The sequence below is a fragment of the Chionomys nivalis genome, chromosome 12 (assembly GCF_950005125.1).
Source record: "Chionomys nivalis chromosome 12, mChiNiv1.1, whole genome shotgun sequence".
NCBI classification, from domain to species: Eukaryota; Metazoa; Chordata; class Mammalia; order Rodentia; family Cricetidae; genus Chionomys; species Chionomys nivalis.
Genome location: NC_080097.1, coordinates 35,237,411 through 35,262,838, shown reverse-complemented (window position 1 = coordinate 35,262,838; position 25,428 = coordinate 35,237,411). Strand labels below are relative to the sequence as shown.

Below are 25,428 nucleotides of genomic sequence, written 5' to 3'. Positions count from 1 at the left end.
AAGGGTTTGTGCCATGATCATTAACAATCAGCTCAGAAATTTAATGGGTTGGTTTTGGGTTGGTTTTGTTTTTAATGGGTGCAGATGTGTGAGTGCGTGTGTGTGTGTGTGTGTGTGTGTGTGTGTGTGTTGGAGAGGGAAAATAATTAAACAACAAGGAAATATTTCTATTTTGGGGGGTTTTTACAACCAGCGTGGTATCTGAATAGAAAGTATTACAACTGACAAGAATGTAGAAAGCAGAACAAGAACTAACTGATAATATACTAAAAGAACTTGTCGGGATAAGTGGTCAAGAGAATAAAATTCCTCTGGTCATGCATAATGTATAATCCACTTGGTAAAGAAAACAAAACAAGTAACCTCTATATTGCAAATAATGATCTCCAACCTAGCACCACAGCCTTTGACTTGTGAATTCTCTTTTGTCTCTAATGCTCCAAGAAAACCTCGCTGGGAAAAATAGGTTGCTTGGTGGTAAAATGGGGGAGAGACTTGTAAAGGGGAAAATCCTCAGTTGCAGAGGAAGAGGAGCTGTTACCCAGCACAGTGACTGGAGAGCTGTTGCTAACAACAGTGCTCACTGTGAAACTGCTAAGAGAGTAGATTTTAAATGATTATCCCATTAAAATATAATTATGCAAAATGACAAATAGGTCCATTCACTTTGTTTAATTATTCTACAACATATACAGAAACATCACATTCTACCCTTAAGTCTGAAAACCTGGTGTGTGTGTGTGTGTGTTCGTTCCGTATATACATGGAAAAAAAAAAAGCTTACTCTCCCTATAAGGCCTTGCTGAGTCCAACACACCAGCTTGTATGTCAGCACCAAAAGAAAGTGAAATCGGTCAGTAGAGGGACTCCCACCATATGGCTAGCTGTGGTGGCTCTTGCCTTCTTTACCTCCATGTTCCAGGAAGCCGCACTTAAGTTCTTCCCCTCTCTCCTGTTCCTTTATCTTTTTTCTCCATTTATTCATAGACTGAGTGTTTAGATACAAGGTCTGAGCAGGGCTGACACCTGAGAGGGAGAATTGCACCTCTATTATTTCTGTATAACTCAAAGGGAAAATAAGCTGTCTCTGTCACAGCTGTATATAAGGGTGTGTTCCTACTGTCTGGTTGTCAAACACATCTAATGCATTTCCGCTAGCAGAAGTTCATTAGTGTGCTATTACTCTATCAGTTTATAAACCTTTATAATCATATGTGCTTTCTCTCATGTATAATGAAGATTTCTTCTTTCTGTACAGAAATTTCCCAACGAAGGTCTCTCCAGTGTGGTTCGAAATGTGTTTGACTTTGACTCTTACAACAGCGACATGAGGGAAATTTTGATGAACACTATGCACAAATATGGGATCCCAATTGGAGCAAAACCTACCAATGTGCATCTGGCAAAGGAGTAAGGAAACCCACTGTTGATAAATAATCTTGAGCATGGTTCTTCTGACTTAGATGCCGATAGTTCCTAATTCACTGTAGACACTGCTAAACCGAGTTGGTATGGGAAACCCTCCGTGAGTGGTGCTCTTCAGATGGCTACTGTTTGCTGGCTGGTTCTCAGTAAAGTAGCATCATTCATAGCCCTGTAAATTAAGGATTTCAGTTATTATCAGTATCCCAGAAGTAGCTGTAACACACTCAAATAAAGGGAAATATTTGTTTCTTTATCAGTCTCTGTCCTTTTGTTGAATGACTGTGGGTCTTGTTATTTCATAATGCAGTGCAAGTCAGTGTACAGATGCGAGAACTGTTTAAAGAGTAATTCATTTACTGAGGTCACCATATACCTTTCTTTATGATGGGCTTCTGAGCTTATCAAATTAGTGCAGATCGAAGGGTGCTTATTTTAGAAGAGATAGTGAGAACAATCGGATTCCTAGCACACAGTCTGACAGCCCCCCCGCCCCCCGTATGCTCAGTCCAGCTGTGGTTGGCAGTGTTTATTAATTGGAAAATGATTTCTGATGGGTAGTTTATTGATAATGCATCTTATGCCATCTTTGTCTACAAAATGTAGGCTACTATAAATTCACAGGGAACAATTACAATTCTTAAGATAAATTATTAGACTCTATTCTCTTATGGGAGGCACTATCTAGAATGGGATTACATTTTTATGGATGATACTCTGGCAATATATACTTTTCTAAGTGTACATATCATCTTTCTTTGAAGTCATTATAAAAACATAGAAACCCAGAAAAATGCAATACAAACATACCAAGAATTTCTCAATGAGAAACAAGTATTTCCCTTCTGTGATAACCACAGCATGGTGGTTATGGTAGGTGCTCTGGGTGGACCGGTTGTGTGTTCGATGAGTAATTTCCTTAGGAAGAGCAAGTGGGAGTTACTTGCTGACGCTCAGTTTGTCTGTACTGTTTCAGTGGCTGGTTAGCAGTCCTTATGAGCATTTCGATCAAAGTAATTTGTTGGGTGTAAGTATCCTCTCTATTAGAGAGTTCAGAAAGTATCTCTAATGTGCAAGCTTCTGTCACTAACACGTTCTCCATTCCCTCTTACAAACCCTCATCTTTTGGAGATACGATGGCTTTTGGTTTTTAGCCACTGTTAACAAGTGCTTGTAATTAGAACTCTAGCTCTGTAGAAAACAGGCTTGTGAATTACAGCTGCTGTCCTAGTGCTGGTGTGTAGTAGTAAAGACTGAGACATGTGCGTTATAAGAAAGCTGGTGGCAGTTTTATCACAGGAGGAGGGCAGAGATGGTTTGATGCCCTTGTTGGCATCCGTAAACCACAGCCCTTGGTCAGCGCGTTCACACCTGCCAGGGCAGGTGACAGTCAGCTCTGGCGTTCAGAGTGGAGGCCTGAGACAAAAGGGTCAGACTTGTGCTTGAAATTGGGTTAAACACAGCTAACCGCAGAGATTTCCAAATAAGCTTAGAGAAAATGTGGAGAGAAAGCAGTTTTTCTTGGGGTAGAAGGGACTGTATGCTGTATAATCCGCACAGTCTTTTTAAAGCAGTTCTCGTCTGTAAATTCTGGTGACTTCATGAAACCCACGGGTGGCATAGGACTCTTCCTGCCATATTACCAGTCTTACATTGGAGAAGACAGGCGATAAAGTCAGCAGGATAACAGCTTGGAGTTCAGCTGTCTGTCAGATATTCAGACTGCACACCTACGTCGGACATAGCTGCCCTCATAGGTTCATTTCATTTGAATTTGGAGAAGTTCCTTGGCTAAATGGGAGCCTGTTGGTAAAAATAAGAGCATTTTATTATCGAAAACATAAGAATAGAATTTGTTATCCAAATTGGCATTTTTGAGAATAGAAGGGGAAGTATTGGCAGTAACTGTAAACGCAGATGTGGCATGAGACTGTCCTGGTCGAGGCCAGAGTATGTGCTTACACTAAGCCCTCTGCTGACTGAATAGCCTTTGCCCTCTGGCATAGTCTCACTGTGGTCCTGTCTGTAAAAGCAAACTGCAGCTTTCTACAAGTAATACACATTGAACATCCTAATATGAAAATCCAAAATCTGAAAACTTTGAGTGTCAAAAATGATGCCACAGCTGGACGTGGTGGCACATGCCAGTACTCAGGATGCAAAGGCAGGCAGATCTGTGAGTTTGAGGTCATCCTGGTCTAGAAAATGAGTTTCAGGACAGCCAGGGCTATGTAGAGAGATGCAGTCTCAAAAAAAAAAAAAAAATACCAAAATAAATACCTGAACTCAGATGACAAGCTGCAGTTAAACAGAGATGTGCTAAAAATGTATAAACTTGTGTTTTATACATTGTATAAAGTGTATATGTGAATAAGTTATATAGAAAGCAAATTAATGTGTTTATACTTGGGCCTCATCCCCACGTTGCATATAAATTTATTGCATATATTCAGGAATTCAAGTCCCCGAACATTTCTGCTATCAAACCTTCACATGAAGGCTTCAGGCTTGGCCAGGACAGCCTTTGGCCCACTGGAGAGCTAACTATCAATAGTAGTCTCAAAGACTTTTGAAGGCACTGGAGTCCATGCCTAAGGTAGAAGGGTAAAAATAGTTCAATTACTTTAATATCTTTTTTCCATGAGTGAGCTTTCTTGTTATAGCCTGTTGATTCCTTTGTTATGCAGTTAGCCATCATCCTGATTGGATGGGAGCAAAGATCACAGAGTAGAACAGAGTTGTCACAGCTATGCTGAAGACGAGGGGGGGAAGGTAATTTAGCCACTGGCTCATTTAGCTCAAAAGAGAATGCAGCAGGTATTGCAGCCGAGGGAGATTGTTACGTCATCAACACCCGGGCACAGTTTGTCTATCCTTCCTCAGTTCACATCAGAATATATAGAGGGTGTGTAAGAGTGGTGCTGCCAACCCAGGAGCTAAACACCGTCATTCAGCAGAGGCAGGTGGATCTCTGCGTTCGAGGTGTGGTGTACATAATGAGTTCCAGAATAGCCAGGACTTCATAGTAAGACTGTGGGGAAAGGGGAAAAAAAACAAATAAAAATAAAAACCTATGTCATTTTAATGCCCTGTGGTGCAGTGGTGAACTACCCAAGTGAAAGGTGCTGTCCCTCTTTTTTTCCTCTTAGCTAGTAGAGTCCCCATATCCAGGTTTATGCAGGTTTTAGACAGTGTGAGAAGAAGAAATTTAACTGCCTTGTTAATAAAGCTTTGCCAACCTGTTGGTTTTAAGTAGAGGGTATTTGTTTGTGTGATTGGGCGTAATGTAGCCCTTCTTCTTGATCCACAAACATATTCGCAGATCTGAGCTGTGGGTCAGAACTGACATTCAGATATTCACGTTGCTCTTCTCCCTTCCCTCGGACTTCTGAGACTGTTTTTGGTTTTGTTTTACCTGTCCCTTTTATAGTTTCTAGAGCATGAGAAAGGACATGTCAAAGAGATGATAAATATGATCAAACTGCACACTGGAGAGGTGACTTCCAAACAGAAATATGCTTCATTGGGAATTTAAATTTCATTATTTTATGTGTTCTATAGAGAAAGAAGTCAGATTTATCAGTGGTGTGTTCCATACAAATCACAGACATAGAAGTATTTGGATTGCAACTAAATAGTTTTAAATGCCATGGTTTTTATGTTTTTATATTTATATGTTTTATGTGTATGGTGCTACTTAATCTATGTATATATGTATATAATATATTACATACATGGCAGAATTTGTTGTGTGAAGTTTTACTCTTTTGGCTTTGTTGGAGGGCCCACCACCCAGCTCCCAAATGAATCCCACACAGAGGCTTATTCTTACTTATGAATGCCTGGCCTTAGCTTGGCTTGTTTCTTGCCAGCTTTTCTTATCTTAAATTATCCTGAATACCTTTTGCCTCTGGGCTTTTTCCTTCTCTTCTGTCCATCTTACTTTCCTGTAAGTAAGTGACTGACTGGGTGGCTGCCCCTGGCGTCCTCCTTTCTCTGCATTTATACTCTGCCTGCCAGCCCCTCCCCGATCCTTGCTCCTGCCTCGCTATGTTGGCCTCTTTTTTTAGACCATCAGCTGTTTTAGACAGGCAAAGAATCACAGCTTCTCAGAGTTAAACAAATGCGGCATAAGCAAAAGACACACATTAAAACAAATATTCCCCAAGAATAATTAGTTCTAAACATCCGAGGGAAGGGATATATTATCTTCTACAGACATGGGTACCTATGCATATGGTTATATGCTATGCATATAGCATAGATTTCTTGTTTGTTCCCCAACTAAGTTCTTATTCTGCAGTTCCTTTTCATAGTAAAAAGTCTCCTGCCGTATCCATGTTTCCAAATTTAAAAATGAAATTTGTCATGGTGGAGACATGTCTTGAAGGTGGAGGAGAGCCCCTTTTCTCAGCCTCTGTTTTAAATGACATACATTATTTTATATTTAACAATAATTAAAATGAAGGAACTGTCATTTTATGCATCTGAAATAACATGTAAATACTTTAGAATGCACCGATTGTAGCATTTTTGTTGCCATACTAACGTGGTGTTACTGGGGTAGCAGTAGAGGATGGCAGCGGAAACTGTAGTAACTGCTGCCACTTGCTTTCGTAGGCAGCTTCCCTACACGAGTTAAGAATAATTCTCACAATAAGCCTATTAGACACATACATCGCATATGCACATACTATCCATAAAGTGCATTTATAGATAAGTAATTTGAGACAGAGACTCTTAGAAAACAGGAACAGAGTTGCTGTGTGTGTGTGTGTGTGTGCACATTAACACCTGCATTCTGTGTGTGTGTGTGTGTGTTCACGTTTGCACCTGCATTCTGTGTATGTGAGAGCACATCCTCACCTGCATTCTTTTTTTTTTTTTTTCTTTTTTTTTTTTTTTTTTGGTTTTTCGAGAAAGGGTTTCTCTGTGGCTTTTTGGAGCCTGTCCTGGAACTAGCTCTTGTAGACCAAGCTGGTCTTGAACTCACAGAGATCCACCTGCCTCTGCCTCCCAAGTGCTGGGATTAAAGGCATGCACCACCACCGCCCGGCCCTCACCTGCATTCTGTGTGTGTGCACATTTGCACCTTCATTCTGTGTGTGTGTGTGCACGTTTGCACCTGCATTCTGTGTGTGTGTTCCAACTCTAATGACAAGTTTTTGGCAACTTCTGAAACAGTTGAAATTAGACACCAGAAATTAATGGTTTTGTTAAAAAGGTTTTACAAAATAAAAGCAAAGAAACATGATTTTTGAGTGATTAACTTGGAAATCATCATTGTCCATGATACATATACTTGTATTATATACACACATGCATACACTTATGTTTGTAATGATGGAAGATCTTTTAATAAGACTCTGAATGATTTATCCAGGACAGAAAAGAACTCTAGAAATTTTTGTAGATACATAAAACTTTCTATCTGTATATGAAGAACACACATCTCCGCTCTCTCCTTGCTGGGAACACAAGATGAGCTCTCTCCCATGGCCGCTGTGGAGTGACTGCACAGAAAGGTTCCTGCAGCTCCCAGGGCTGTCTTCTGCTGCCCTTTGCCCTGCCTGTGACACACAGCCTTGAAACCACTTAAACGGGCACTCTTTTTTCTCCGGAGTCCTTCCTTGTCCTTGACTCAGTTTCTCCTTCAGTGCCTCTTTACTTATTAAGTCATTTTTCTTATTGATAGTTTGTAAACAAAGTAAAAGAAACCAGAAACTTCCCTTATTCTGTCCTACAGAAATAACTGTTTTGAATTGGTTTTGTTGTTTGTTTTGGTTTTGGTTTGATTTTTGTGACACAGGTTGTCTTTTATTCCGGGCTAGCCTCTGAACATTGGGTCATAAGCATGTGTCACCTTGCCTGCTTTATGTGGTGCTGGGAAAACACTCTCCCAACTGAGCTACTTCACCAGCACCCAGAAAAACTGCTGATAGATCCTCGGGCCTTTTGTAACCATATGTGCTGTGTCAAGTTCCTGAGACATCCTTGTTACACTCATTTTTATCTTTCTGGGGCTTTTATCTTAGGACACATGTTCCTAAAGGCATTCTTTCTGAAACACTTCATTCTCAAGCTTCTTTGTTGAAAAATAAAAGTAACTAAAGTGAACGATTTAATTATGTATAACATGTTACTCCCAGTTCTGCTTTCTCTCCGTTTCCTTCCCTCCTCCAATTTTAAGCTAAGATACTTACTCCAACCACAATGAACAGATTTGGGAAACATGTGAGAGACTCTCAAAAGAGAAACCCAGTTATATCAGTGCCTTTGGACTTTGTGGATGTGGCTAAATGTCATTGCTTCCAGACATACAAATGTTCTCACTAGACGGTCTGTATGTCTGAAAATGACTTCCGTGCGACTCCACTTTAGAAGGGCCCTTGCTGGTGAAGAAGGCCTACTAGAGCCTGGCGATTACTCCTCAGATGTCTTGTTGCTAGGCATTCTCCTACTATTTTCAGATTCTTTATTTAATGTTAAGATTTTCACATTTAAGCAAAATAATGTAACTTCGAATTGATGTTACAGAAGTATATTAATCAATGGTTTTATTAGGAGTTTTATGGTCTAGACTTTAAAGAATTTAAGATGTGGTGGCTATGCTTGACTTAGGTGTGGCTTTCTGCATTCCTTGAGTTTTAGAAAAGAGGTATCACTTCTGTATTCTATTTTTTAAGCATCTACTCTGTTGACACTGTAATTTTCCATTTTTTTTAAAGTTAAAGGTCTATCTATTTAGAAATTGCTATTTCTTGGGACTTTGGCTTCTATTACAGTAAAACATCAGTCAGACTATGCACTTGCTCTGAGGACAAACTTCTGGCAGGGTCTCCTGTGACAGAGGAGAGATCAGGTTAGCTAGGCACTCTGGAATTTCAATACAGTAGGTTTGGGGCTGGTATGCATCATCATAACAGTGTCAACTGAGGACCTACAGAACTAACTCTCTCTCTCTCTCTCTCTCTCTCTCTCTCTCTCTCTCTCTCTCTCATACACACACACACACACACACACAAATACATACAAACACACGGTGTGGGCACGTGCATGTATGTGTCGCTGCCTGCCCAGAGCCTGAACCTAGGGCCTCGTACATGCAAACCACATAATCTGCCACTGAGCTTCCCCACCCCAACTCCATGTAACACACCTTTACAGTATCAAAAGTGATTGTAGTTGGTATCTTTCAACTCCTGAGCACATGCCACACAAACTTTACAAATATCAACTCTCTGTATGTACCCGGTGTGCATGTGTGTTGGAATTTGTCTTACACACTAAGGATGGGGCATTCAACCACAACTCTACTTCCAGAATTATCCTTTTGATTTCAAGATTTTTAGAGATTTTGGTTATTTTATACTTGCCTTTCAGAATCTGTTTCAGAAGCCGAGAGAGAGAGAGAGAGAGAGAGAGAGAGAGAGAGAGAGAGAGAGAGAGAGAGAGAGAATGAATTTATAAGTATATTCTAATCAGGTTCCTTTAACTTAATGTAGTTTTTCATCACTTCTAGAAGTAAATGAAAGCATTCTTTCTATAAGATGCCAGCGAATATCCTGCAGTTGGGTATTTTTTTACCAGTGACCCCCACAAATTCTTCAAAAGAAGACCTTTTAGTCATTTGTTCATTTTAGCGGTTTCCTCCCACAGAATCCATTCTGTCTTCAGAGCTCTGATTGTTAAAGTGGTCCACTTTAACTGGTCAGTCTTACGTCACTCTGTTCCATCTCTGCCTCTCCGAGTTTCTAAATCATTACATCTCAGAGGGGGCCTCTTGGGCAGAAGCTCCTGTGTCAGGGGTAGAATGAGAACTACCCAGGAAAGGGAGAACTGGAACTCTGCTGCTTGGGCGCTCACACATCTGGATAGACTTCACTGGGGAGTACTTGAGGGGACTCAGCCCTGGAACACTGAACTAAGTAATCTGTATGAATCGTCCAACTCCTAGTTCTGTGGTTTGCTGTCCCCGACTGCATAGGGAAGCTGCAGGGCAGAATCTCTTTACCCTGAATCATTCACCATTCGTCATTCCCCAGCTGTTCTAGCAGATGTTAGGGATACTCGGATAGAGGATGCTGAGAATGTCCGTTAGGAAGGACATTTGTGTGCCACTGTGTGCATTTCAGGACTGTGTTTGGTGGTTTTCTTGCCAGGTGTGTGTACCTACAGACAGAGCCGCTCCATCTATTTAGAAATGACTTCATTCGTGGGATTTCCTTTGGAGTTGTCTTTGAGAGGGTATCTGTCTGAATTTGACTTCTTGCTTTAAAGACTTACTCTATGTAGTTGGGCTGTCGTCAGCAACTGCTGTTTCTCTCACAGCAGCTGTGGGGTCTTGAAAGTACCAGAAGCAGCAGAAAGACATCCCAGCCAGGTCTGCATTTGCAGTAGTTTGCTTTCTGCATGTTGGGATGATTATTAAAATGGTCTCTGCCTGCAGTTTTGAGTCCCTTCTCTTTCCCCAAAGTATTAGGTGCTATGCTTCCTTTTATATAGTGATAGCTTGTTGCGGGGAGTGGGAACTGATGTTTTACAAATAAGATCACAGTCTTGACTATGAGTTCTAAGGTAAGCAACTCTGCTCTGCATATCTGTTTTCACTTAGAAAAGAGCTCTTAGTTTTCAGAAAGCCTAAGGTCTTACATGATGTTATCACAGAATTACTTTTTAAAGAGCTTTTTTGACAGTCTATTAGTTGCCTCCTCCCTTTCCTCCTTCCACCCTTCCAGTGTACCCCCACCTCCCACTTGCCTTCAAATTCAGGGATCTTTTTTCTTTAACCATTGTTATATATACATGTGTGTGTGTTCCGGAATACATAAATGAAATCTACTCAATCCATGTAATATTACTTGTGTGAACATTTTCAGGGCCGGTCATTTGGTATTGGCTAACCAATTGGTGTGCTCTCCTGGGGAAGGTTTTCTCCTACCTCAGCATTCCTTAGTTGCCTATGGTCCTTTGTCTAGGGTTGAGGCCTCCTGAACCTCCCCATCCATGTTAGCATGTCTGTTGGTGTCATCCTTGTTCAACTAATGTGCAGGAAGCCGTGTTGCTGAGATTTAATAAGTGTAGTTTCTGACATTTCTAGAAGATGCCAGTTTCACAGCAAACTCCCTGTTCCTCCAGCTCTTACATTTTGACCCCTCTGCCCCAGTGATGGCTCAGCGTTAGCTGCAGGTGTTGTAGGTGTCTCCATTGGGACTGCGTTCCACAGTAGTGCATTTTGGTTGGTTGTGGTTTGCTCTGATGGTCTTTATCTGATGCAAAGATGAAGGGTAAGAACTTAGCTTATATCTGAAGATTTGGACCTAAAAACCTCATATAAAAAAGAATGTGCAACATTTGTCTTTTTTTTTTAATATTTATTTATTTATTTATTTATTTATTATGTATACAATATTCTGTCTGTGTATATGCCTGAAGGCCAGAAGAGGGCGCCAGACCTCTTTACAGATGGTTGTGAGCCACCATGTGGTTGCTGGGAATTGAACTCAGGACCTTTGGAAGAGCAGGCTATGCTCTTAACCACTGAGCCATCTCTCCAGCCCGCAACATTTGTCTTTCTGAGACTAGATTACCTCTTTCGATATCATCTTTTCTAGTTCTGTCCATTTACATACAAATTTCCTGATTTCATTTTCTTTACAGCTGACTAGTATTCCGTGGTGCATATGTAGCACATCTTCATGATCTGTCCATCAGTTGAAGGTCATTAGGTTGTTTCCATTTCCTAGCTGTTGGGACTAGAGAAACAGTGGACATGACTGAGCAAGTATCGTGGGACATATGCCAGGAGTGGGATAGCAGGCTCACACGGTAGATTCATTTTCAGGCTTTTGAGGATTCTCTACACTGGTTTCTAGCGTGGTGGCCCAGTGATTGGACCCAACAATGATGAGTGGGGGCTCCTTTTCCCCACACCCCTTCCTGCCTTTGTTCCCTTGATCTCTGCCAGTCTCACTGAGGTAAGATGAAATTTCAAAGTTGGTCAGAGAGATTTTCCTAATTGCTAGGGACACTGGACTTCTTAGCCAGCTACCCTTGTTTGAGATCTCTCTGTTTGGATCTCAGACACATTTTTTAAGTTAATTGACTGTGTTTGTTTTTGTTTTTTGACATCTTTTTATATATCCTGATATTAGTACCTATCAGATGTATATCCAGCAAAGATTCTCTCCCATTTTGTTGGCTTCCTCTTCACCCTGTATATTGCTCGTTAACTATGCAGAAGATTTTTCATTCCATGAAGTCCAACTTGTCACTTGTTGCCTGTAATTCCAAATGAGTCTTCTTCAGAAAGCCCTTTCCCACGTCTGTGTCATGGAGCACACTGCCTGTGTTCTTCTAGGGCTTCATTGTCCCACGTCTGTGTCATGGAGCATACTGCCTGTGTTCCTCAAGTGGGTTCATTGTTTCAGGTTTCACACTTAGGTGGTGGATTCACTTGGAGTTAGATTTTGTGCAAAGTGATAGATACAGGTCTAATTTCATTCTTCATGTAAACATCCAGTTTTTCCAGCACCATTTGTTGAAGATACTCTATGTTCTCCAATGGGTTTTTTTTTGACACCTTTGTCAAATATTAAATGGCTGTAATTATTTGTATTCATATTTGGGTCTTCAGTTTTGTTCCATTGGTCAGCTTGTCTGCTCTTGTGCCAGTATCATGTTTTTAATTGCTGTAGTTCCATAATATAGCTGAGATCTGAGATGACATAATATATCTGAGATCTGAGATGACATAATATATCTGAGATCTGAGATGACATAATATATCTGAGATCTGAAATGACAGCCACTCCAGCATTATTCTTCTTTCTCAGGGTTGTCTCAGCTATCTGGGGTCTAACCTGGAACTCACTCTTGTAGACCAGGCTGGCTTCAGACGCAAAGAGATCTGCTTGTCTCTGCTTCTCGAGTGCTGGGATTGAAGGTGTGCGCCACATATCCGGCCATCTCTATTCTCATTAAATCTCGTCGGTGTTGTCCATATGTTTATTAATGTGCAACCACCCTCAGGAATATGGGCAGCCTATAGTAGCTATAGAAGAATGCCCCGCCCACCCAGAAGCTGCCTACTGCTAATTGCTGCTCAGATGTGGTAGAGTCTCCTGAGCTGCTACCCCGTGCATGCTGGAATTTCGGTTGGCTTGACCTTGTGCAGGTAGCCATAGCTACAGCTCCATGGGTACACCAGCCATTTTTTCACTTTTACTTTCTTTTCCCCTCTTTTTCTGGGCTGTCCTTGAGCTTGGGTGGCGTGGGAGGTGGAGGTGTTGATAAAGATGCCCCGTTCATGGCAGAGCACCCTTCACTTCTTCTCAGCACTCTGAACAGTTATAGGCTCACAGACTTGGCTTTGCCCTCTCCTGCTGTATTGTGGGTAGTAGTTGTCTCAGTTCCTTTATTGGAATGGGAAAAAATAGTTAAATGTGCCCAGTCTACAGAGACATCTTTGAGATGTGTGCATCCTAAGCAGGCTCACATAATTATTCCTAATCCTGGAAGCTTTTATAAGTGAGGTTTTCTAAAAGCCTGTCACCCGGCAGATAGAAATCCGCTCACAAAAGCCTGCTTGCAAGTAGACTGCGTCCTCCATTGAGGTTCTAAGTGAAGGGCGTAGTCAGAGCGCAATGGGGAAGATTTGCCGATTGCAGTTTGCCTCTGAGAAAATGAGTGGGTCAAAATGCTGGTGGCCTTAATGTGACCAACTTTTCATTCATTAAACGATACTTCCTACGTGCTGGGTGGGGGAGGTGCCCTCTGCCGGAGTAAGCGTTCCAAAGGTGAGAAAGACTCAGTGTTGTCTGTAAGTAGGTCACAGTTAACCAAGAACATATCGAGGAAGAAGCCATGTGTGCTTGTTGTGGCTGTCCGTGGGAAAAGGCAGTTGCCCTTGGGAAGAGTCCATGAAGGTGAGGAAGCCAAGGTGTGTGTTGCTACTCTGTGTTCCTGGACACACAGGAGGGGAGAACAGTTCCAGAATAGAAATTTAACACGTTTTAGAATTGCATTTTATTTCTCACAAACCCGATGCTGATTTTGTATGTGGAGGTCAGGAACAGCTTTCTGGGGTGAGTCAGTTCTCTCCATCAACCGTGTGGGTCCTGGGAATCCAAATCAGATCATCAGACTTGGTGGCAAGCGCCTTTCCCCTACTGGGCTCTCTCATTGGCCCCCAGCTAAAGAATACGTGGGTGTATTTGGAGGTGCAAGTACTCCGTGAGTGTCGGGGTGAGGTCATGGCGGTCAGGGCGGTGAGGCTGAGGCAGAAGAGTAAGTTCCTGACAGAAAAGGCCTCCTTTCATTTCCTAAGCATAACAGAGAGGATGGCGGCAAAGCCAAGCATAGAAAGGCTGTTAGGAAGCAGCTGCAGGACTCCCTCTTCTGATGGAGGAATGCCTAGTAGTATGTGGCCATGGAGAAGAAAGGACAACCTTGAGAGAATGAGGTGGCCAATCAGTGAACCCGCAGTGAACTCATAATCATTGAATGAAGCTTATACCCTACTCAGTAAATCATCAATTTGCCAGATCAGAAAAATGTGCTCTCAGCAGTGAGTGGGCTTCTTTCTCAGTGGTCTTCCCCTCTGTGAGTCTGTCCTGTGGGGAAGTCAGAAAGTTTCCATGCTCGCAGTAGAGGTGGCTAGAACTTTCACCCCCAGGCCTCCTTGGAGATGATTAGCAAAGGAAAGAACACAGGATTTGAAACCACTGAGATGTAATTGGTAGAACAGATGTCGGAGAAAGAGAAGGTGCCCCCCTGCCCTGAGGTAGAACTTAAAGTAAGATGAAGGAAGTTTAAAGCCGGGGTCCAGAACTGTAGCCTGGCAGCACCTACAAGGAGAAAGGGCAGCCAGAGGCTGTGGCTCAAGCTGTCGGCATCCACTTTGACCCGAGGAAGGCAGTACAGTTGCTCAGAGACGCAGGGTCATTCTGGAGAGCAGGAGGCGCACTGGGAAGTGCCAGCCAAAAATAGCAGCTTTACCCAACTCAGATGACTGCATTTCTGTGGCCTTGGCAGGCTCGGGGGGGGGGGGGGGCGGAGGCAGAGGGACATGTTGTAAATGAAATAGACTCAGGAGCAGAGACGGAAACACACCCGTGCACTCACATACACACTGTGTTTAGCAAAGCAGTATAAACTTGCCAGCGACTTGTGAGCTGTTAAGAAAGGAGATTTTGAAGTTCTTGGCAAAGGAGGGTACTACTGGGAATTCATAGTAAGACACATTATTACTAGTTTATATTTAAGTGGACTTTCTTTCTCTGTTAAGCTTGTAACTGAAGTGTGTGTGTGTTCGAGATAGTACCTTACTACATAGGACCCAGGCTATCTCTAAGACTCTAGGTAGTCAGCACTATTTCAGGCTCCTCCTGCTAGATGATAGGCATATGCCACCTACCCAGCCTTGTGCTGACGTTTTATTTTGTTAAGGAAAAAAAATCAAAGATTTCATAGTTTCATTTCTAGTCTATTCTTTCTAAAATTGTATTCTCTCTACTCTCTTAAGCTGGAAAATTGCAGACTCTATAAAACTCTTCAGAGTTTCATATGAATAAATTTGTATGGAAACCCAGAAGGGCAAATGGCTGCGGGGTTTTGTTTTTTTTTTTCCCCTAGCACAAAATATGAAGAAGGACTCAAAGGCAAATTAATATTAGGATTGCAGTTTAAGGAGAAGGGTCTCCGAGTGAGTATGGTGGTGCATGCCTGTGATCCCAACACCTGGGAAGTAGATGCTGTAAGATTAGAGCTCACGGGCATCCTCTGCCCCATAATGGGTTCAAAGTTAGTTCCCTCAGACCCAGCTCCAAGAGGGGGAAGTAGCTCACTGAAGAGGTGGGTCCAGAATGGAATTCTAGAGAGAGGAAATGGCCTTGGAGAAGCATTGAAATGTCCACGTTCAGAGATAGGAAAAAGTAGTTCAAGGTAGAGTTGAATTACAGTTTGGCTCAGAGTGAGAAGAAAGGGTAAGAGCCAAGCAGAATGTGTTTGTCAGGAATGGTTTGCAAAAGATTTTAAGAATCTTTAAGAATGAGTGAGGCCAGTAAAATTGGAGTCGCTCTCTTTCGTCTCGAGGATAGTAGTGATTGCTGCTTTCTGAGTCGGCGGAGCTGCTCTCAAGAGCTCCGTTACTCCATGAGCATTAGTCGTTCTTGTGGCAAGGAAATGTCGTAGGAATTGTTAATAGGTATGTCAGCAACTCCCGATTGCATAATGGCCCTAGAAAGATCCAAATCTTTTTCATGTGTTTTCTTTCAGACTCCAGAAATAGTGTTGGCAAAAGTTCAGAGAAGGCAGAAATTTGCCAGAACGTGTGCTTTAAAAACCCAGCCCCCTCTCTTTGGAAGTCTTTCCGACACAGAGCTCTTGCATGACCTTTAGATGATGTTACCTAACTTTGGTGTCCACATGCGTCGTGTTATGGATTGTCTGTGTGTTTAAAAAAAGCAAATCTTTTTCCTCTCCCTAACAGGCTCGAGTGCTCTGGCTTGACCCGAGTCATGATTTTCGTATGCGCCTTTCTCTGTCTCAGGTCTCTGTTGCTGCTTCCACAAGGGATTAGGAAACATCACAACACAAGTACTAGAACACATCATTGTTTTAAAACACATAAATTCATGAATGACACTGCAAATAAAAAGTGATTCTATTTATAGGCCCGAGTTCATGCTCCTCCCGGCTGAAATCAAAGCCAGACATCATTCCAGCCCGGGCATTAAAACAGTTCAACGGCATAGTGACAGATTCTTAAAGTCATGGAAAATGTCCTTATTGTGTCAAGTCAAACATAAAAAGTCTGCTCGGAGTTGGATGCCACATTTCAGTAATGAAAAAGAAGGCCTTTTTGCTAACTGCTCGCCAGGGTACATCCACCCACCCCACATTTTGAAGAGTATTCCAAAGCTTGTTCATACTCCAAATGCGTGCTTCCCCCTCCTCTAAAGAAAGTTAGAAATGGTCTCCCCAGCTCCCCCCCCACACACATACACACAGCTTCTGAGCCTTTGTGGGAAATAGATGAGGGGCTATGGTTTCTCAACTATTGTCAGAGTCCAGGAACAGCCAGGGATAAGAGATGATGTCAGTGTGTACAACCCCAGGACACCTGCCAGTGCGTCCTTCAGCTGTAGTTGATGCTGCCAATAGAAGTACATCGTTGTTGTGTGGGGTTGGCTGCTGTTTATATGGCATATCTACAGGTCCATACTCTGCCAGCCAATCAGACAGAGCTGCTTTTTCAGAGAGCTGGACTGGCCTTGAGTTCCATGACTGTTATTTAGAATGAGTTGGCAACTTCCTCTAAGCAGAGTTATGAACATCTCTGGTGTTGTTAGTAGGAAATGGAATCTGAGAAAAATGACCCTTGCTCAAATGGATGGATTTTTTTTTCTTAGTTGTCATCTGAGTATTATTTATAAAATTATTAGTGAATATATTAGGGGTTTTTTTTAAATGCTGAATATCAAGCCAAGAGCTTTCTTTCCTCATGCTAGGTAAGCCTGTGCAACTGAAATATATCCCCAGCCCTGGATGCATTTCTTATGCTCGGTTATCAACCAATGGCTATTTTTATTAATCAGTTCTCTATTTGTGACTAGATTATGATATGAAACCATTGTCTTAAGGTATCAAACCATTGTCCAAAGCTATAGAGAAACCCTGTCTCAAAAAACCAAAATAAAAAAAATTATGAAGCCATTGTCTTCAAACGAGTGGGACTATTTAGAGCCCCTTTATTCTTAAAGAATAAAGACAGCATACCCATTGACCAAGGGATCCATCTGATTGATAGGTACAAACATTATCTTTTTTGGTTTTTTGAGACGACATTTCTGTGTAGCCCTGTCTGTCCTGGAACTCACTCTGTAGACCAGGCTAGCCTCAAACCTGGAGATCATCCTGACTCTGCTTCCCGAGTCCTGAGATGAAAGGCAGAGATAGTTTCATTCTGATTGATCACTGTCACTCCAGGGAACCAAGGCAAAGCAAGCTCTTAACCTACACTGATGCTTCTGTCTTCTCACTGACTGTTGCAGACTCTCCAAACCTTAAAGACTTTATAGATGAGCCCTTCATTGTAAATGACAAAATTAATACTGAGACATTAGCTGGCATTCTTCTTCCAGTTTTTCATAGGTGGTTAATAAGAGAAATAGGAATGAAGCCCAGATCCCTTTGTGTTCACCAATACTACTAAGAAAGAAATTAATGTGTCTCCTTATGTTTCTCCTTCCAAATATAGACATCTCCAAATATTTGGGGCTTACGAGAACAATTGGAAAATACATTTTATTCTAAGCTAGAAGAGAGAAGATCCCACTCTAGGAGATCTACCCTGTTAGCACAGAAACATATATTATTGCCTTATTTAAAAGAATACATCATAGTCTTCTAATTCAGCATGACCCCAGCCACCTCCCACTCTCAATCAAGGTTATGGTCTGAGTACTTAAAATGTATTGTTTTATTTTGTTAAGACTTATCTGCACATTTTTATTGATGTGTATGGTGAGGGATGGCCATTAAGGTCAGAAAGGGCATCGGATGCCCTAGGGCTGAAGTTAGAGGCGATTGTGAACCAAGGTGGATGATGGGAATCTGAATCTGGTCCTTCATAAGAGCACCTAGTGCTCTTGACCTCTGAGTCATCTCAACCCCTTAAAATGTGTTTTAGATAACGTATTCAAATGTATCCTTTCAAGTAAGGTATGACACAGCGTCATGTGCCTTAGAGGACACTCACTGTAAGGTCCCTTTCTTCCTCTTGTTTCAAAGGGACAAAAAGCATTCTTGACCAGTTATTTAGTTCCTTGTCTTGTGCAAAGAGTGATCAAGGCTATATAGTTCTACTAAGCTTACGGGAATGCATGTCAGACCACAGCACTACTGAAAACAAAATAACCTATAAGTGTAAATGTGTACTCTGTTAATGAGCCCCATACTCATTCTAAACATATTTTGAGTTATGGCCACATCAAGAACTTTAAACTTTGAGTCTTTAATGTTGTTGTGTCATATCATGAGTAAGAAACGTGAAATGAAAATGACAGGTGGATGGTTCCATAAAAAAAGATTCAAGTAGAAATATTTGGAATTAAGAAGTGAAAGTTCTACTCTCAGGTTTGCCTGACATTTTATTCTTTGCTGCTGCCCTTTTGCTTTAGTATGTGAATCACTCTATGTCAAAACTGCTCCAGCCAGATGTAGTACTGCATGCCTGTACGTCCAGCACTTGGGAGGCAGAGGCGGGAGGAGTGGTGGGCAAGCCTAGCTTTCCATAGTGTGTGCTAGGCCAGCTGGAGCAATACAGCAAGATTATGTCTCAAAAAAGAAATGAGAAAGTATGGTGTCACATGTCCTAAATATTAGCATCTGGAAGACTGAGGGGAGTCCATTCAAGGCCAGCCTGGGCTAGTAGTAAGATCCTGTCTTAAAACAAAAAGTTGTATTTCTTTAAACAAAATAAAGCAAATACCAAGCGATTCTACCAGCAATCAGGGTAGTAGCTTCCGTGGTAGCAATGAAATGTCTCCAGGTGACTTCTGGGTCCTGGTTTTTGGCTACTGGTTACATGGGTGTATTCAACACTAGGTGACACATTTATATGAACATTTCTGTGTATGTATTACATATTAATCATGAAACAACAGTCTGGGGGGGGGTTCTTTACAGCATCCACCAAAGGTCTGATACTAGTATACCCTGGTTGCTACTTGATTCAAAATGTAAAAGAATAGACTGGAAAGGAAAATTAAATGACTCGCTCCAATTTCTTTTAAGCCTTCCTATACTCTATCAGGTATCTACATGTAAAGTTATTGCACATTTTATCAATTCCAATGGGAAATATGTTAGCCTTAACTGTAATTGTAATTAAGGTGAAATGGGAGAGTCTTATCTTCTGAGTGTCTTTTTCATCCTAATGTACATTCTAAACATGGTGTTGTGCACTGCATTCTAAACAGAATGGAGCACAACTCGCTTCTAAGTGAAGTATTTTTCAGTTTTATGTGTGCTGCCAGCGAAGGATGGCGCATGTTTCTCCCTCACTTGATGTGCTGGCTTGTGTGATGTCAACCTGACACACGCTAAAGTCATCTGAGAGGAGGGAGCCTCAATTGAGAAAATGCCTCCAGAAGATTGGGTTGTAGGCAAGCCCATAGGCATTTTCTTAATTAGTGGCTGATGGGGGAGGGTCTAGCCTATTACGGGTGGGATCATCCCTGGGCTATGGTCCTGGGTTCTGTAAGAAAGCAGGCCGAGCAAGCCAGTAAGCAGCACCCTCCATGGCTTCCGCATCTGCTCCTGACTCTGAGTCCCTGCCATATTTGAGTTCCTGTCCTGCCTTCTTTCAATGGTAAACAGTGATATGGAAGGGTAAGAAAATGAACCTTTCCTCCCTAACTTGTTTTCATCATGGAGTTTTATCACAGCAGTAGTAACCCTAACTAAGACACTTGATAATAGGGAAAAAACGCTCACTTTTCCAATTATCTTTGGCAGGTTGCCTCTCCCAGAGCAGACGTTCATGGGCTACTGGATAACCGGTCAGGCGGGAAATGGGATGCCAAAGATCTTGTGTCCAGTTGAAACGTCTCATATCGACATAAAGGTTGTTATCCTTATTATTTCCTCAAAACATTGAATCTTATGAACTTTTCAAATATTCTCTAGATACGCTCTGTAAGTCTAAGGACTTAGCAAGTGCTTGGCTCTTTGGCTTCTGTGCCAACATCGAGGTCAGTCTGACCCCCAAGGAATTCAGTGTAGTCTGTTACCATTAGCCAAACAGAACGTCTAGGACCCAAGTTTGTTTCAGGCGAGTCAGTTGGGTATATTGTATATTTTCCTTAAAAGATTGTTCTGTGATAGTTGTCTTTACTTTGTGTTTGCCAACAAGATTAAATTATTTTGCTTTTTAAATTTTTAGCCATACATTGGTGATGCTGTCTTCCTGTGAAAGGGAAAGGGTCATTAGTTACCATCAAAACCATTCTGAGCATTTCAGGTATAAAGAGCTCCCCTCTGGGCAGTTAGGTACCTACAAAAGTCATTAAAAAGGGTAGCGGGGGGGGGGGGCTGGAGAGATGGCTCAGTGGTTAAGAGCATTGCCTGCTCTTCCAAAGGTCCTGAGTTCAATTCCCAGCACATGGTGGCTCACAACCATCTGTAATGAGGTCTGGCGCCCTCTTCTGGCCTTCAGGCATACAGACAGAATATTGTATACATAGTAAATAAATATTTTTAAAAAAAAAAGGGTAGCAGGAACAGAAGTCGGAGGCACACTGGACTCGCTGTTCTCTGCTGCCACCCTCATTGCTGGGATCTACACAGACAGTACAGTGCACAGCCCTGTAAATGGCCGAAAAGTATATGCAGGAGATTTGTGATCACTAAAGATTCTGTCCTCTTCACACCAGAACAGTTATGGTGGGGCATAAAAAGATGTTTTCTTCCACTTAAGTAGAATTTAGGAAATCAGGGAGCATGGACTTCAGAGCCCCTTGTCAGAGCTGCCTCTCTCTTCTGCCCCCAAATGTCAGCTAAGTAAGTGATCGGAGAGCCCACATCACTCCAGGTACAAGGACAGGTACAGTTTGATTCTCCAGTCTCCTGGGTATAATCCAGATAGGAGGGGACATGGCACCAGGATGTAGCCTGAATCTTTATTAAGGACCGTGGGGCAGGCAAGTCATTGAAGGTTTAGTTGTACCCGTAGGGTTCTTCCAGGAAGTCATAACCAGCTACCCAGAACTGATATTCACAATATTATCATGTTAGTTCCTTTGCTTTTCTTTATATTGAATAATTATAACCGCATATAAAATATTCTACTTTTCATAAGTAACACCAGTGATTATCAGTCATTGGAAGGTTTTTTGGTTTTAATGTCACATTTTTTTTTGACATTTCATCTTAAAGGCCCCCTTCCACCACCACATTAGTGTCGTGCTTTCACATAACTGATATGTTAGGCTCTGGTGTCTTAACTTGTAAGTTATCCCGCTGGCTTGGACAACTCTGGGTCTTGCTGTTTGGGTGTCTGGACCGGTTACTGGTTTAGGGAAAAGTGTAGTCATGAGAAATCTTCTAGTGCTTTATGCACGGTGTACGTCCTTAAAACAAAAGCCAGTGAGGAGATCTGTGAGCTCGCATGTATGAAAGCACTCGGGAAGGTAACTAAATGGTTTTATTTTTGTTTCAAGTATGGTAAAGTGAAGTATGTCAAGATGGTAAATGCTGAAATGCGCGTTCTGTATTGGAAGAGCTGTTTTGTGACTACCCAAGCATCTTTGCTAAAACTGCCGCTCTGTTGTAGGGTCCCGTGCTTGCAAACATAGAAGAGTACCCAATAGAAAGGCATGAAGCGAGATTCCTAAACTTCACCGAAGAGTATACCTCGTGGAGGTTTCCACTGGATGAAGTTAATTTAATCTGCGACATTGCGGTATCACATGGTACATCCATTTATAATTTTGATCTTTTCCTCCTGCACTGATTTAAAAACAGGGGTTAATCCTGAGGCATTGGGCGCTCTGTGAGAGACTTGGTCACTTGGTGGATCTGGAAAGCAATTAGATATAATTTAGAACTAATTTCCTCTAACCATCACACAAAATGCTGCGGTGGGCCCCACATAAGCACTACTGGGTGGGTATGCATATGTCTGTTTCTTGTTACAGTCCTAGCACAAAGCTAAACACACTCAGGCGTGTGCTAAAAATAGACAGGAAGAAGGGAGACGCATTGGACTGGGGGGAGGGAGGCTTGGATTCCAGTTTGGTGATTGCATTCAGCCCAGCAGTGAGGCCTAGAGTGACTTGCCATCATTAAGCCTTCGATTGTCTGCGATGTGGGTAGAGGAAGGTAGTTATGGGCTTCTGTAATTGTGGACTGGTGCCATTACTGGCTACCTTGTTTCTCAGTTGATGTCAGTTACTAAAGTGATACAAAGTGGCAGCTGGGGGAAGGGAGGGGAGTCATTAATTTGACTGAGATGGAAATTTTTCAGGGAAAGAAGTCAGCACCTTGCTTTTGGTTCCTGTAAGTTCTGAGGATATTCCTCATTGCCCAAGTCAGCTATCTGAATAAACGTATGCCTTCAGATATTTAGGGGGTTGTATTGTTTGTTTGAGGTAAGGATCCATGTTCGACCAGTTGTGTCGAACTTTGAGAGTCTAAATTGAAGTTTAAACTTTAGCGCTTGTGAGTGCACAGTGTCCTTCTGCCCACACCTGTAGGGGACAGCAATCACCTGCAGCTGTCCCTGTGTTCCCAGCAGGCAGTCACAGGTGGCCCTGAGAAGGGCTCGTTTGCTTTTCCTGATAAAATGTAACTCTTTCCTCCCAGAGTGAACCATATTTGCAAACTAGACTTTTCCCTTTGTTCTGACCTTTCTAAAAACCTCATCTGCATTTGACAGAAAAAAAGAACACATTCTTGGGTTGGAATTGAAGTTAATTATATATCTATGTGTTTGAGCCAAGGACCGCACGGCACTTACTGCCTGTAATATGAGAACAATTACCCCAGGTGCCCTTTTCTGTCAGCGCTCCTCCTGCAGACCTCCTGACCTCTCCTGTGCAGGAAAGTGCCCCTGAAATGCTAACTGGAACTGATTTTTACTCATAAAAGATACATTTAAAAGACCCATAAGTTACAAATTTTACTGTTCTACTATTCATCTGATATTTGGAACTTCTACAGCATAGTTCATGTCACCTCTTAAATAATAAACCAGATGTGGGGACACACACCTTTAATCCCTGCTCTCTAGAGGCAAAAGCAGGAGGATCTCTGTGAGTTCAAGGTCAACTTAGTCCACATAGTGAGTTCCAGGACAGCCAGAGATACATAGTGAGACTCTATTAAAAAAAAACAAAAAACAAAACAAAAGAAATAAATAATAATAGTAATAATAATAATAATAATAATCTTCTCCAGTCCTCTTCCTCCTCCTCTTCCTCCTTTTTTAAACAAGGTCTCACTATATCTAGATAGCCTGGCATTTGCTATTGTCTAAAAGTTTCTTTCTATTGCTGGGATGAGACACCATGTCCTCAGCAACTATTATAAAGAAAAACATTTAATTGGGACTGGCTTACAGTTCAGATATTCAGTCCATTATCATGGCGGGACATGGTATGCAGGCAGACATGGTGCTGGAGAGGTAGCTGAGAGTTACACAGGCAACAGGAAGTGAACTGAGACACTGGAGGTGGCTTGAGCATATATGAGACCCAAAGCCCACCTCCACACTGACACACTTCCTCCATACCTACTCCAACAAAAGCACACCTCCCAGTAGGCCACTCCCTTTGGGGCCATTTTCTTTCAAATCATCACAGCTCTGTAGAACATACTGCCTTAGGCTCACAGAAATCTGCCTGTCTCTGCCTTCCAAGTGCTAGAATTAATGTATCACCATGCCCAGCCTGGGCTGTGTTTCTTATTGATACTAGTTTATTTGTTCAAATTTAACATATCTTTTTATGTACTATGATTTATAGTTTTATCTATGTACTGTAGAACTGATATTTTGGACATATTTGTATGAATATTTTAGATATAGGTCATGCACAAATTTCATCCAGATTTTCTTGGATTGTCCCAAATTTTAATATATTTCACTGTCTTCCTTTTTATCTCAATTTGGGGTTAAGGAACTATGATTGCTGTAAAATAAATAACTGACAGGCAGGCAGTGCTCAACACACGCATCAGAGAACCTGCTTGGTCTCTTGTCTCGAGCTCACATAAGAGACTGTGGCCCTGTTAGGGGGAGGGGTGCGCAAACCAGCATCCTTGGCACCCGTGGGAACTTGCTTCAAGCACAGACTCTAACAGCCCACACTAGCTTTGCCAACTCAGAATCTGCATTTCCATTAGCTCTGCAGGGGATTGAAGCATATGGAAGCATAGGCGTATGTGTTAGGAACTAGACTTCGGCAGTCCCTGGGTTTGAGAGAGTGCAGAAGCAATTTTCAGGCATGGATATCAGATGGGAAGTTAAAATCCCTGGTGCTAGGCTGTGAGGGTTTAGCTCAGCAGGAGAGTTCTTCCTTAGCATGCTCATGGCTTTAGGTTAAATCTCCATTACCATAGGTTGGGAGGGGGAGACCTACAGGGCTCAGATTTTTTAAAAATCAAATTGCTTATTTATAGAATGAAAATCGTATAACCTGCTAACTACCTAATAGAAGAAAACCTCGCAGATAGACGACGCCGACCAAGTGCTTCTGCAGGAACAATAGAAACCATTGGGTCAGAGAATGCTTTGCTCCTTCCAGAGAAAAGTTCCCTGCCTTCGAAGAGAGTCACATATTTAATGGAGTTATCACCAGACTTTGTGGAATTATTTGGGAGCCCGGATAGGTACTTCCCTCAACTACACAACGTTACTCTGTCTACATTGAGGGAAGGAGCAGAGTTGCTTCTTGTGACCTTTGCAGTCTGACAAACCTGAAGGCCATGTGCCGAGCCTCTGACCTAGCTCAGGTTCAAGATTTAGTAGTGCTAGAACTCTTAGCCCATCAGGAAACTATCGAGAAACTGCGCAATTAATCCATTTCTGTCATTTCAGAGAACGGGGAGCACACCCTGTATGTAGCTGCATGCAATCCCATTTCCTTATACTTTATGAATTTAACTGGGAAAAGTGGCTTCTTGGTGGACTTCTTTGACATCTTCCCAAGAATGACCAGCGGATCCTGGAGACCACTTGTGACAGTAGCACCGCTGGGCAGTCCGCTCAGGGGTCAAGTTGTCCTGCATGAGGAACAGGTGAGGACACCAGACACTCACGAGGTGCCGATGTGGGAAGAGCAAGTTCTGTGAAAAAGTCAAGTGATGTCAGCCATGGTTGGAAACCTGTGCTTTCAAAAGGACCAGGACAGGGCCCAGAAGGCCAGGGATCGCACTGTACCAAAGGCTGGCTACTGTCTTCTCTCTGGAGAGACTTGCAAGTCTGAAAAGAGGTCACCGGTC

At 42.2% G+C, this 25,428-nt stretch overlaps 1 protein-coding gene across 2 annotated transcripts in view; it reads left to right on the top strand.

Moving 5' to 3' along the window:
• Positions 1–25,428, top strand: part of Vwa8 (von Willebrand factor A domain containing 8) — a 320,343-nt gene that overhangs the window by 192,413 nt on the left and 102,502 nt on the right. For both annotated transcript variants that reach the window (XM_057786174.1, XM_057786175.1), the window contains 4 exons: positions 1,259–1,410; positions 19,945–20,053; positions 21,761–21,899; positions 25,025–25,224. In XM_057786174.1, the coding sequence (XP_057642157.1) occupies positions 1,259–1,410; positions 19,945–20,053; positions 21,761–21,899; positions 25,025–25,224 (600 nt within the window). The remainder of the gene's footprint in view (positions 1–1,258; positions 1,411–19,944; positions 20,054–21,760; positions 21,900–25,024; positions 25,225–25,428) is intronic.